The sequence below is a fragment of the Bombyx mori genome, chromosome 18, assembly GCF_030269925.1.
Source record: "Bombyx mori chromosome 18, ASM3026992v2".
NCBI lineage: Eukaryota > Metazoa > Arthropoda > Insecta > Lepidoptera > Bombycidae > Bombyx > Bombyx mori.
In genome coordinates this window covers 1,819,153-1,834,398 of record NC_085124.1, presented here as the reverse complement: position 1 = coordinate 1,834,398, position 15,246 = coordinate 1,819,153, and the positions used below count along the sequence as shown (strand labels likewise).

Sequence of the window (15,246 nt, the reverse complement as noted above, 5' to 3'; positions counted from 1 at the left end):
CCGAGCTCTTCGTCGTAAGCGACGGGTTCGACGAAAACGATTATTGGTGCAGACTGTTACGACTGTCATGCACTCGACGTAATAATGACGCACTTCTCTTCCGCATTATAGCAAATAAGTTATCTGTGTGAGAGGTCGCAAACATCGTGGATGCACTACAAAAGCGCGGCAGTGACAACATCATCCTCAACGCATTATTATCTTGAACACGTAGGGTATTGTAAGCTCTGAGAGTATATGCAGTCCACAGATTACCGGCCCCTGAATTCTGAACACGCAGGAGCCAGTCACCGTCGTCGCCCTAGACACGCCCTTACGGATCCATCAGATCCAATGACCTTTGCATTAGACGCCTTCCGCTCTAACACTAGAAGTAGGGACGACGATAACCGTACTCGTCGAAGTCGAACAAAGAGTTTGACGTGCAACCTAACCTAAACATCAGCCCGCTAAGTTTCTCGCCGAATCTTCTCTAGTAAATTCATTCGCGAAGCAGCTGCCCTTGAGTTGTTAGGTCTCCTTTGGAGGCATTCGGGCAGCTCTGTTAGCGAATTCCACCCCTCCTGGCTGAGCCTTTGCTCGCTCAACAGCCCTGGTGAAACTGGAAAGGCCTCCGGGCCACCAGTAAACCTTCAATAATTAAAAAAAAGATGACTGGCGTAAAAATTGTGGTAATAAGCTTCAAAAAGTGTAACTTTGACATAGCTATCGCAACCAGTAATTCTGCGGGCTAGCATATTGCATCTTACTATCAATGCCCTACGCTCCCTATCTATATCAGCCGTCATACAAAACAATTAAAACATCGATTTCTTGTTTCAAACTGGTCCACTTCATTAACATTATGGACCATATAATACCAGGTAGGCTTTGAGCTATGGAGAAGAAAGTAAATGATTTATTAACAAAAGTTAATAAAAATAATATCCAAACTGTTACATAATATGAGTCGACTATTATCAAAGCCGGCAATGTGACTTTTGGACAATTATTGGTAAATCAGAAAAACGAATTATTGACTTTGTATTCCATTGGCAGTCACAAAACTCTTCTGAACGACATCTTAGATAAATAACAGGTTAAGTATTAACCTTTATTTAATGCAGGTTTTGAACCGTATTCTTTGAAGGAGACGATTATATTCAAATCAATCTGTATTGACATATCAATAACATTTTTTTATCCAAATGCACAGATTGCCACCTTTGATAATAGACGACTCATATAAGAGTTTGAGAAACGTTAGTAGAATGACTAAGCACAGTTACAATGACATGCTCAGACTCATTACACACAGAGGGTAAATTAATACACTCATTTCAATATTTTTTGTTAAATGTATAATAATATTTTAAGTTCATATATTGTCACTTTTATGCAATCCATGAATTTCAGTCTTTATTTTTGTCTAGTAATTTTCCGTTTTTGTGTATCAGAAGTATTCTTTGTAAGAAGAGCACTGCTGCTTGAGATACAGGTTTTATCACCTAGTTCAAGCACAGATGCAAATTATGATTGTGTTTCTACTTCTATGTTAACAATAAATAAATGACGATAGGGTTCGCGACGTGAAATAAAAAAAAATATCTTTATATAAAACGGAGCCATTTCGACAATATTTATTCTGCAGTCCTGGTTATTATAAGTCATCGAGGAACAGTTGAAATATCAAACAGTTTTCTAAGAAATGTTATGCGAGAAAACCTTGTAAGGTAGGGTTGTCAATGTAACGAAAATAAAAATCGTTTTTATGGCACAAAGAACACAAAATAATATTAGAAAGAAAGTTTATTGTGTGCTCTGGAAATCCAAACGCCAAATTTACTTTTCATTGATAATTCTCTTCATCGTCGAAGTAGTGATTGCGTCTTGATAATTAAATAATAAATTAGAAAAGCCTGTCCTTCGTCATGCCTTCACCTAGGCACGTTTTACTTATTAGGCCACGGACTATTGTTGACTGATGAATAAACTAAAGAATGCTTAATTAGTTGCTTTGGTTCCTTTCTGCAACACCGTTACGTTTGTGGGCTCCAATAAGTACTTTAGACCAGGTGGACGTTGTCATTCACCTGCTGCTATACTATACTGAGACCTGAGAACTCATATTTTTTTATTGCTTAAATGGGTGGACCAGCTCACAGCCCACCTGGTGTTAAGTGGTTACTGGAGCCCATAGACTTCCACAACGTAAATGCGCCACCCACCTTGAGATATAAGTTCTAAGGTCTCAAGTATAGTTACAATGGCTGCCCCGCCCTTCAAACCGAAACGCATTACTGCTTCACGGCATACTTCAAGATGGGTGGCGGCATTTACGTCGTAGATATCTAATGGCTGCGGTAACCACTCAACACCAGGTGGCTCGTGCACCCATCTAAGCAATAAAAAAAGACTACGAAAAAGAAAAAACGGTTTAACAACCCTACTGTAGAGCGTTCCGTGTAATACGACTTTACAATGAATCTAATTACGACGAAGGACCTTTCCAACTTTCATACGACTTCTCAACCTTAACTCAATAAAAAGGCAAGACTTTTTACGTAAAAATATGTTTTGATCTTTCTTTTTAAAAGCAGAAAAACACGGTGTAACGTTTTCTGTTAGATTCGCGTGCCGAACATTATATAGTAGGGGATATCTATATATTAATACGTGAAGCAAAAACTTTGTATCCCTTTTTACGATAATTGCGCGGACGGAGGAGTATGAAATTTCTCACACTTATAGAGAAAATGGAGAAGAAGTGCACAATGCTAATATTTTTTTAAAAATAATGCATAAAAGGTACATTAAATCAATAAAGAAAACATTACACACACTACATACCATGTATTTGACGCACACACGCTTGCATACTATTTATTGTCAAACTTTTGTTCTTGACGTCGTTGTCAAATTGAGAATATATTAAATATTGTTTGACTTTGTTAATATTTTTTATAGTGTAGTCTTGGCGAAATTTGTGATTATACAAGTATAAAATACAATCATAATAGTGTACATATTTACAATTCCAACTAATTATAGTCGAACTTCGACTACTGCGGGGCCACTAGTATAAATAAATATGGTATATAAATGAAGTCGTCGTGGCCTAAAGGATAAGACGCCCGGTACATTCGTATGTAGCGATGCATCGGTGTACGAATTCCGCCGGCGGGTACCAATGTTTTCAATGAAATACGTACTTAACAAATAATCACAAGTAATCTGTGATTTTTTTATTTTTTATTTATTGCTTAGATGTGTGGACGAGCTCACAGCCCACCTGGTTTTAAGTGGTTACTGGAGCCCATAGACATCTACAACGTAAATGCGCCACACACCTTGAGATACAAGTTCTAAGGTCTCAGTATAGTCACAACGGCTGCCCCACCCTTCAAACCGAAACGTATTACTGCTTCACGGCAGAAATAGGCGGGGCGGTGGTACCTACCCGTGCGGACTCGCAAGAGGTCCTACCACCAGTAAAGATTTGTAATAATTCTTAAGAAAGTAGACGTTATAATGTTCACAAATAGGGCTCCGATTACGTAAATAAACACAAAGAGTGTATCATCTTCAATCTGCGAACTTTGATTTTGTTTGACGCGATCCAGTTCGTGGATAATACGCGTTCAAACGACAGATACAGACGCCGACGTGACGTCAAACTGTACAGCCTTTATTGACAGGTTTTGTTGGATCAGAAGAGCTCTGTACTGGTGTTGGGAACGAAAGCGATCTGAATTTACGTTCTCAGAAATAAATTGGGTCGTTGAAACTTAGAAATTAATGAGAGCTTTGAAAGTTTATTGGGTACTAGCGACCCGCCCTCGCTTCGCTTCGGAAACATTAAATTTTATTATTGATTAGCTGAGTCCCGCGATGTTACCCGCGATTATTGTTGTACCGCGGGTGACGCCGTGGGGTGAAGCTAGTCTAAAAAAGTAGCCTAAGTTACTCCTTATATCATCAGCTACCTATCAGTGAGTCTCGTCGAAATCGGTCCAGCCGCTCCAGAGATTAGCCGGAACAAACAGACAGACGGATAAAAATTGTAAAAAATGTTATTTTGGTGTATGTACCGTATATATATTCATCATATGCATGTAGTAAAAAGCGGTTATTTCAATATTACAAACAGACACTCCAATTTTATTTATATGTATAGATATCTATTTGTCGTCAACTTTGAAGTGATTCCTCGTTGAAGCTCGGTCTAGATATTGCTTATTTATTATTGTAATTTCGTTTCTAAAGATGTACTTGGTGTGGAGACTGTTTTCGAAGCCAAAATGCTAATTGACAAATAGAGCAAAGCAACGAAATAATATACACGCTATTCCCAAGCCGACTTAACCATTAATTTCATAGTTTTATTTTACTCTGTTACTGGATATTAGAAAGAAGTTATAAAATTATTGTTTTTTTTTCTTTTCTATCCCATCTAAGGATGGGTGGACGAGCTCACAGGCCACCTGGTGTTAAGTGGAAGGGTTAGCTCGCAACAAGGTGATGCTGTGTGTGTGGTGGGATTGGAAGGGCATTATTCAATAATGAACTGTTACTATTAGGCAGGATCATCGATTCTGAAATTTACTGCGAATAACTGATGAGATTGAAGCAAGAAGTTGAGAGAAAGCGGCCGGAATTAATCAACAGAAGGCGTGTGGTTTTTCATCATGATAGGTGTTAATGCATTCGCCGTATAGTCCTAACCTTGCACCTTCAGATTTCCACCTGTTTCGGTCTCATCAGAATTCTTTAGGCGGTGTCAGGTTAACATCATGAGAAGACTGAAAAAAACAATTGTCGCGGTATTTTGATCAGAAGCCCCAAAATTTCTATAGCAACGGGATCATGTCCCTACCTGCAAGATGGCAAAAAGTTATCGAACAAAATGGTACTTACATACTTTAGTTAAATGTAAATAAACTATATTAAAAAATGTTGTGAATTTTCTTATAAAACGCGAAAAAACTTTTTCCCCAACCTTATATTACACCAATAGCTGTGAGCAAGAAACTTATAATTCCAATTTAAGCTGCCGTATCACAAAGTCTCGCATGAAGTATTCTCGCGACCTTGCCAGTTTTAACGAGCCACTCAAACTTGGACCGTCAGCCCACGACACAAGATCTTTCGACTCGATGACCCTTGACACTGAAGTCAATAGCTGCACTAGCTGACTCTTGTTCTCTGACACGTTCGTGTGTCTTTCGTATGTATTTTTTTTTTATTAGAATATGAAAATTCTCGTCGAGAAATCAACAGGCGAAAAGATGACATTCTACAGGCGTAACATTCTATCATAGTATAACGGGGAGAGGCTGGTTTCATAGTGTTTTTAAATGATGACGTCAGCGGCGGCGACCATTCTCTTCATCATCATTGCCTTCCATAGTGATCGTAATTAAGACTCACTTTTTTATTATTTATTTTTTATTGTTTAGATGGGCGGACGAGCTCACAGCCCACCTGGTGTTAAGTGATTACTGGAGCCCATAGACATCTACGACGTAAATGCGCCACCCATCTCGAGAGATAAGTTATAAGGTCTCACTTAAAACGTAAAACGGCTGCCCCGCCCTTCAAACCGAAACGTATTACTGCTTCACGGCAGAAATAGGCGGGGCGGTGGTACCTACCCGCGCGGACTCACAAGACGTCCTACCACCAGTGATTACGCAAATTATAATTTTGCGGGATTGATTATTATTACACGATGTTATTCCTTCACCGTGGAAGTCAATCGTGAACATTTGTTGAATACGTATTTCATTAGAAAAAATTGGTACCGCCTGGGATTCGAACACCGTCGCATCACTCAACACGAATGCACTGGACGTCTTATCTCTTAGGCTACGACGACTTCAACTGTGTCGGTTTTTAAAATCCCGCAGTCGATTACCAATTTTTCTAATGAAATACATACTTAACACGCGACTGATAGATAGTCTTTTCTTTGTCTCCACCTACATACATATACATATATGTGTATATGCATGTAGGAACGGAGCGATACGGATGAATGACAGATATGGAACATGACTGAGTGAGAGAGATAGGAGATGAACAACTAGTTTAATTTTTTAAGCGAGAAGAGGGTAGTTGCCGGACACGACGGCAGACAGACGCGGTGTAGCTCTGAAGGCGAAAAACTATGGAGGGTAGAGGTAAGGAGAACCGTCTCCGTGTGTGTGTTAAAATCTGCTAAATAAGGGTGGCGCTACAGTAGCAACCGGGTTAATTTTAAAAAAAGCGCTGAAAGTTATTATTACTGGTGGTAGGACTTCATGTGAGTCTGCGCGGGTAGGTAACTCCACCCTGCCTATTTCTGCCTGAAGCAGCAATGCGTTTCGGTTTGAAGGGTGGGCCAGCCGTTGTAATTATACTTGAGATCTTAGAACTTATATCTCAAGGTGGGTGGCGTATTTACGTCGTAGATGTCTATGGGCTCCAGTAACCACTTGACACCAGGTGGGCTGTGAGCTCGTCCACCCATCTAAGCAATAAAAAATAACAAAAGCTCGAGTTGTTTTCAGCACAATACGGTGTTGTTGCGAATAGGCATAGAATGACAATAAACTTCCGAGCTTCCTCCGCAACTGAATGGTGACGTCTTGTTACGAGCTTCTAATGTCAGTTATTCGACTACATAATGGTGGCCCGATAAGAAAATTATAATGTATATTAAGTATCTAACGAGTTCTAACTGAAATAGAATTTGAACAGCATTGTTTTTTTGGAACGGAGTTCCATATGGGATGATGCGGAGGGGTACAATAACCGGGGAAAAACGTAATGCACAGAGTGTACGATTTAACTTTGTAATAACGTACAAAAAATAATATATTTTATTATTATTCATTGACCACGATCTCAGAGCGTTCGTTTGCGCAATACACTAACTCTAATGCAAACAACCGTGAATGAAGTGTACCGCAATAAGTTCGCACGTTACCGAATGACCGTGGGTTGTTGCGAAACTGGCAAGTGTTGTGATTCCTCATCGTATGCCGGTTTGGGAATCACCTAGCTAGCATAGAATGCGTTCGGTCTTATCCGAAGCTTGGTTGAGGATTGTGGGATATGTGCTTCGGATAGATAGTTTGTTGATGGATAGATGGGTTTAATTTCGACATGTCCCCCTTTTTTTTTCCTACCTAAGCTGATAGCCTTGAGAGGCTATTTCAGCGTAACCTTAACTAGTAGGTGAGCTCACGGGGCTCATACCTGAGGATGTTGCTAACACGAACCCTAGCAAGAGCCGTGCTTCGCAGAATCTACCACCGGATCGGAATAGCGACCCACTGAGAAGATCCGGCGAGAAACTCAGTGGGCTGTGTCTGAGGGTTAATTCGCTCGTCGAGCTTTTCGTCGCAAGCGACGGGTTCGACGAGAACGATGACCGGTACTTGAGGTACCTAAAAGCACCGTTAGTGGATCGGGAGGATTCGAAATGACGAAACACGTCGAAATGACGTCGACTGCTTTCCATTCTGTCCGCAGGATCGGGAATGAACATGCGTCACCAAGAGCCCTCTCCACGTGGGGGGTTGTGTAGAAATCTATAGATCTGAGAAAAAATAAAGTAAATAAATAAATAAAATTCATTTAATTCAGACCCTCTTAAGTCCATATGTTGTAAGTAGAATAATACATTAGAACTATGTTAGTAAAATTAAAATTAAAATTAAAATTAAAATTAGCAATTAAAACATTTAAACATTTAATTCATAAATCTGCGCTGCTTTGAGGCACCTGGTATATGGGGTATGTATATGAACCCAGTGTCTCAAAACAGCACATTCGGGTTTATTACCTATAACCATCAGGATATTATTAATACTCGCACGAACCCCACGCATCAGTGAGGCCGTTCGTTTGCGGATGATTGATGAAAAGTCATCCACGTGAGCATCCGCAAACATACCTGATGCGCTACAGTACCGCGGGAGCCCCAGCAATAAAAATCTACGAATTCTTTTTTGTGTTACGAAAATCTTTATGCTTAAGGAACGCACGACTGCCTTGCGATAAAAATAGGCAGGATTGTGCTCACCGTGCGGGCCGGCAATATCAGCGCGATCATCAAAATGATTACCTGGTCGCGTATCCTCGTGAATAACCGAACAGACATTTACCTGTGCGAATGGCCTTGAACTAGTATTCTAGATGTACTAAATTGTGGTAAATATAGGAGTATTTCTGAAATTTACCTGTATCATTAATTCGATCAAGTCACAATATTATAGACGAAAAAAAATGTGGAGTCGTGGGACGCCGGATAGGAACAAAGTGTCTTATTATAAAAATATTTATTTTAAGTTCTATTCGAGGTATAAAGAAAACAATTATTCGGGTATACACTAAGAATAAATAATAAGGGTACATATTCTTTATTATGATTTTTTTATTGATTAAAATAAAAAACTACTTTACAAAATTTATTTTATTCACAATGATTTATAAAAAATATATAAGAATAATATACAAAGAAACGGCTATTTATATAAATAATAATAATAACCGTTATCACGTAAAGTATACATTAGACACTGTATAGCTATCATACTAAGACTATACATAAATAATAAAAATCTTACGTTACGGACGTTTTTTCCCGGTTAGGGCACCCCTCCGCATCGTCCCATAAGGAACTTCGTTCCAAAAACTTTTTTAAATATCCATTAATATTTCCGCACAGCCTCCTCCATAGCATAACACAAATCCTAGGCTCTCCCGGAAGAGGTCAAGGTGAGGTCGTTACATAATCAAAGCAAAAACGAGGTTTACATCGCAAAACATAATATGTCGCAGGGACCGCGAGGGAAATATGAATGTTGGCGGAATATTCTCGCATCGCATCAAAATTCCTTCTGTCATTCATGAGATAGCGTAACTAATTTGTCAATTCTTGTGTCGGTTTGCTATTAAATTCTAACGTAGTCTGCGACTGATGACACTTTTACTGACTTTTTGCCGGGAATGTGAAAAGTGATGTTGTGAGAATGGTTATAAATTGATAATCTACTGTGACGTCAGAAAAAAAAAGTGTAGTGATGGCTAATTGATCTTCTTCTATTTGAGGAAGTGACAAGATATCTATACTAATATTATAAAGAGGAAAGATTTGTTTGTTTGTATTGAATAGGCTCCGACACCACAGAACCAATTTAAAAAATTCTTTCACTGTTGGAAAGCTACGCTATCCCCGGGTAACATAGGCTATATTTATTATATTTAAAAAAAAAATTGGGATACTTACTGAAACTCCAATAATGTAACCCAATGTGCAAAAAAATTATCTAAAATTCTTTACATCGCGTGCGCTACTTCCCAAGCGAAGCCGGGGCGGGCCGCTAGTTTGTAATATAATCGTAATATTGTTTCTCAGGCTCTTCCAGAACACGCTGATATTTCTATAATTCCCACCATTGGACTTGGGTTATGAAGGAAAACAAACCACTAAACGTTAAAGTAACCAATGGCTGTAATAAATAAATAGTTTCATAATAATCGATTTATTAGGTAAGACGTGAAAATATAACAAATAAATGTGTTTGTTGGTGCTATTTAGACAGAAGGTTTGATTGAAATAAAATTACTTAAATCTATATATATATATATAAAAGAAAGTCGTGTTAGTTACACTATTTATAACTCAAGAACGGCTAAACTGATTTGGCTGAAAATTGGTGGGGAGGTAGCTTAGGATCAGGAGAAGGACATAGGATTTATCATCACGTTTTATCACGTTTTTATCACGTTTCTGTGGGATGTGACTGACATAAAATGTGGTATAACAAAACGCAACAGATATGGAATAACAAAACGCAACTGACAGCTAAACGTAATGTAGTTTAAGGTTAATTATAGTAGAATTTTGAAGTTGACTGGTTGATGTGTTTATTTCGAGTTTCGATTAGCTTATCGTGCCGAGATAGGTAATCATTAAGAAAGCCATGCCGCGACCAACACGATCAAATCTTTCCCGACGAAACAGTAATGCAACTAGGATTCGAAGCTGCGAGTGAAAGGACTGAAGAAGAACAAGAAAATATAATAATAATAACAACTAAAATACTTGCATTTTTTAATTTACATTAATTATCCAAATAAAAAATGTACCTTGATCAAAAGTCTACTCATTTATTGCCTCTAAGGCGGAACAAAGTTCGCCGGGTTCGCTAGTTTATTATATTAAATAGGTGGAAGGAAACAGAACCCGTGCGACTCGAAAACATTTGAGGTTGTGAGCGCAAAAGTGGCTTAACCTACAATTTTTCATATTTGTACTTATATATAATAATAATATATACTAGCCGTACTCGCCCGCTTCGTTGGGACATTTAAAATTAACATTATTATTTATTGTCATTATTATTAGGGGGTCCAACACTCATATAAATATTAGCCTATCCATTGAGTACATGTATTTTCTACATGGATACCAAGTTTCAAGTCAATCGGATGCATGGTTCAGTAGTTATAACGGAACATCCGTAAAAACCTTGTATAGTATAGATATTGCAATTTTTTTTAAACTCAATAAATTTTGAGGCAAAACCCTAATCCCTAATTTCGCCCATAGATTACATTTCATTATGACTTTGTAAACATTGTTTTAGCGCGTATTGTTTTTGCCTACAAAGCAGTGTAAAAGTAAATTCATACTTAATTATTTCCATACTAGTGAACCGCCCCGGCTTCGCTTGGGAAATCGCGGACGCGATGTAAAGAATTTCAGGTAATTTTTTACCCATTGGGCTACATTAATCGAGTTTCAGTAAGGATCCCTATTTTTTTTGAAAATATAATAAATATAGCCTATGTCACCGGGGATAGCGTAGCTTTCCAGCAGTGAAAGAATTTTTTAAATCGGTTCAGTAGTTTCGGAGCCTATTCAATACAAACAAACAAACAAATCTTTCCTCTTTATAATATTATAGCGACCCGCCCTCGCTTCGCTTCGGAAACATTAAAACCCACATGAAAAAAAAAAATTAAAAAAAAAAAAAAAAGTAGCCTATGTTCATCAGGGACAATGTCGGCTTCTAATGGAAAAAGAATTTTTCAAATCGGTCCAGTAGTTTCGGAGCCTATTCGACACAAACAAACAAACAAATCTTTCCTCTTTATAATATTATATAGTATAGATATTGTAGTATAGACTAAACGTGGTAAACTTCGGCCACTTTTGCGCTGACGGCCTCATTTATATTAAATACAAATACTGAAGGTAAAGTAATTTATGCCACGTTATACGCGTACATTCGCACCGTTTTCAATTAATTATTCAACGAAGGTATCGTGTTGTATGAATTTTACTAGTTCAATTAACACAATACTACAATATCGCGCTAATTGAACTTGTGACAGGTTTCTCTTCGTTACGAATATTTCATTTCGATAATTTCATTGGAATTGTATTTATTATTTTCCTGTAATTTACTTTACTGCAAAATCGAAGCGAGGTTAAGAAGTTCTGAGAGTTCCGACATTCGAAAATTATCGAATACCCTTTTGCGGTGGTAGGACCTCTTGTGAGTCCGCGCGGGTGGGTACCACCACCCTACCTATTTCTGCCGTGAAGCAGTAATGCGTTTCGGTTTGAAGGGTGGGGCAGCCGTTGTAACTATACGTGAGACCTTAGAAATTATATTTCAAAGTGGGTGGCGCATTTACGTTGTGGATGTCTATGGGCTCCAGTAACCACTTAACACCAGGTGGACTATGAGCTCGTTCCCCATCTGAGCAATAAAAAATAAAATAAAAAAAATACTTTCTGAATACGACTATTTGATATCTTTGATCAATGATCATTGGGTGACTTCGATCGGTAATATTGGAAACTTTAATACAATGGGTCATTAATCATTAAAACGAGTGATTTAGGTAGTGACGATAGCTGCGTTATCAGTTTCTATCGACTAGAAGACTACAAGAGAGTGAGAATAGTAAGAAAGAGAAGAGTGAAAATCTTCTGTAACACCCTGTATGGATACCTCGTCCAACTCAATGTAAAGCTCAAAATGTCAAGTCCGTTGAGGTTCATTCAACTCCTATTTCTGAATTTACTGTAACGGCGTTTTATCTGACGCAAAGAAAGCATGACGTAAATAATATATAATGTAAATAGATTCTCTATAAATTTATTTCAGGTTATAGGCACTTCACGATATCGATGCGAATGTACGTAGCCCTTACATTTTATATCCATCAATGATTGGTAGATCTAATAGAGGAAGTTGCGAAACTGCTTTCATGAAATCTATATATTAATAAGTGAAGCAAAAACTTTGTATCCCTTTTTACGAAAATTGCGCGGACGGAGGAGTATGAAATTTTCCACAATTATAGAGAATATAAAGAAGAAGTGCACAATGCTAATATTTTTTTAAAATAATGTATAAAAGATACATTAAATCAATAAAGAAAGCATTATACACACTACATACCATGTATTTGACGCACACACGCATGCATACTATTTATTGTCAAACTTTTGTTTTTGACGTCTGTTGTCAAATTGAGAATAGATTAAATATTGTTTGTCTTTATTAATATTTTTTATAGTGTAGCGAAATTTGTGATTATAGAAGTTAAAATACAATCATAATAGTGTACAAACTTACAATTCCAATTAATTATAGTCGAATTTCGACTACTGCGGGACCTCTAGTCTATACTAATATATAAATCCACAGTGGTTTTTACGGATGTTCCGTTATAACTACTGAACCATGCATCCGATTGACTTGAAACATGGTATCCATGTAGAAAATACATGTACTTAATGGATAGGCTAATGTTTATATGAGTGTTAGACTCCCTAATAACAATGGCAATAAATAATAATGTTAATTTTAAATGCCCAGCGAAGCGGCCGAGTACGGCTAGTATACATATAAAAATAAAATGAGGTTTGCTGTTAGTAAAAGGGTCGTTATGGAAAAGCAGTGTCAAGTGTGTTGAAGCGTTATTGTTCACTGACAACATTAAAGATAACGCGATGTAAAAATTATATTTTATCGATATTTATTTTACTGTACGCAATGGGACACAGACAGAAGGCAGTGTAGTGTAGGGCTTTGATCATTTAGGATTACGATGCGTTCATAGCTTGCTAACTGATAAATCCCAGATAATATTTTTATGATAGGAACTATTTTTGTTTATTAATCACTGACAACATTTGGGGTAGTCAATAATAATAAAAATTGAAAATAAATAGTTCTTTTCCCAATTTTACAAAATAGTACATTGTGCACCAAGGGACTTTTCCTTTCCTTCGGTTCGGGTGGCAATTTTACACGCGGGATGAGATGTCTTACTTTTTTCCCGCAGTGCACATAGGTACTATTTTTTCTCCTACCAGGCCGAAAGTTCGTGGAGTACCGATATACTAATAAAAAAACAATTTAACTGTTTTTTAATTTTTAAATAAACTACTACTAATTGAATAAGAACTGTCTGATGAACTCATCTTTGTTTAATACTTCACTATTAAATTTTATTGCTTTTTGTTTATTTCATTTTTACACTAAACACAATATTGCAAATTACCCGAGCACAACAATGGCGGAGAATTTTAGGTGCGTGAGAGCAGACGTAGACACTAACGCGCATGCGCACTTGTCAGTACCCAAGGAGGAAAAGTTAGACTTTCTTCCATGTACAGCGGGAGGAAAAGTTAGACTTTCTTCCCTGTACAGCGCAAGGAAAACCGAACTTTCGGCGTAGGTAGGAGAAAATTTTATTTCATTACAGAAAGTGTAATGCGTAATGTGTGTCTGTTTTGGGGATAAGTATGTGAAATGCAAATTTATTACTACTGCGTATCTTTAGATTTTTGTTTGTCGAATAATATTTTTGTGTGGCGCGGCTCCTTGCGCATCTTCGAAGAAATACGGACCGATGATACCGCCGGACAAGCGTCTAGCGTTCCATGGTGAATTGTCACGACTAAATACGTGTTCATTCATGCCAAATTTGACAGCTATCGCTTTACCAAGATGGCCGCTATGAGCTGTCAAAGTTCGCGCGTCCCTATTGAAAAACCATTTAAATATGTGGGAATCAACACGTAATTGCCGCAGCTAATACGTGATATGGGATGCAAGCGCTGTCTGTGGACGTTCGATGGGTCAACTGTTCACCTATATTCAACTATATACTTATATACGTGCCTATCTAAAAGTTGTATAGCGTGTCTTGAGGAATCATGAAACCTTGTAATGTAACCGAAATTTTGCGGTATGCAGCGGCTCGGTTCTGCCCCTGGCATTGCTGAAGTCCATGGGCGACGGTAACCACTCACCATCAGGTGGGCCGTGTGCTCGTCTGCCTACAAGGGCAATAACAAAAAAAAGGAATAAACTACTACTGTGCTTCGTTTCTCCGACAATACCCAACGACGCCCACTGAAAGAAGATTAAGCATCATGGACTCGGCACTGCCGACATTATATCGTTGTCGGTAGCGAACTCTTACAAACACCTGAAATAATCGGTTCGCATCAGGGAGAGGGACCTAGATTTCCTCGTCCACACCAGGTTAAAGTACTGCGTCTCACCGATATAGGCCTGATCCGCAGTGAAGCAAATTACTTAATAATACCCATGTCCGTTGACATTTCAACAAACTAACCAGATTAATATGTAATCGGTGTGGCATTTGACTTACCTTTCCATCACTCTTCCAGTAGATGAAGAAGCCATATTCGTCGACCTTGAATAAGCAATTTTGTTCAAACTCTGTATTGTCCTTCTCTTCCGTCCATCTGTCGAAGACTGCGCCCTGTGAAGCATGAGAACTTATCAGTATCTGTAACGGCCAACATATTGGCCAGTGGCTTTGTTGAAATAAGGATCTGGCGGAACAACTCTTCTACTTCGAGCTCACGTCTTAAGGTGGATAGTGGCATGATGTTATGATGCCGTTGTTTTTTTTATTGCATAGACAGTTGGTCGATTGACGTATCAATGTACTACCTGGAGATATGAGGTCGAATTCTTACATAAAATGTGGTATAATGGCCGTAATGGCGTAAAGTATAAGACGCTCAATATTGAACGAAGAGGCAGACGAGAATACGGCCCACCCGATGGTGAGTGGTTACCGGGTAGCGTATGCTGTTGCAAAAGATTTGTAAAAGCTAGAATCTCATACCCAATGGATTTACAAGTGCCTATAATCTGTGTAGAAGGGTACCTTTTATAATTTAGTAACTTTTTTTTATTGCCCTTTTAGGCA

General features: G+C 38.1%; 1 protein-coding gene across 3 annotated transcripts in view; it reads right to left on the bottom strand.

Moving 5' to 3' along the window:
* Positions 1-15,246, bottom strand: part of PLCb4 (phospholipase C beta 4) — a 95,651-nt gene that overhangs the window by 40,816 nt on the left and 39,589 nt on the right. For all 3 annotated transcript variants that reach the window (XM_038017084.2, XM_038017085.2, NM_001171922.1), the window contains 1 exon segment: positions 14,677-14,790. In XM_038017084.2, coding sequence (XP_037873012.1) covers positions 14,677-14,790 — 114 coding nt within the window.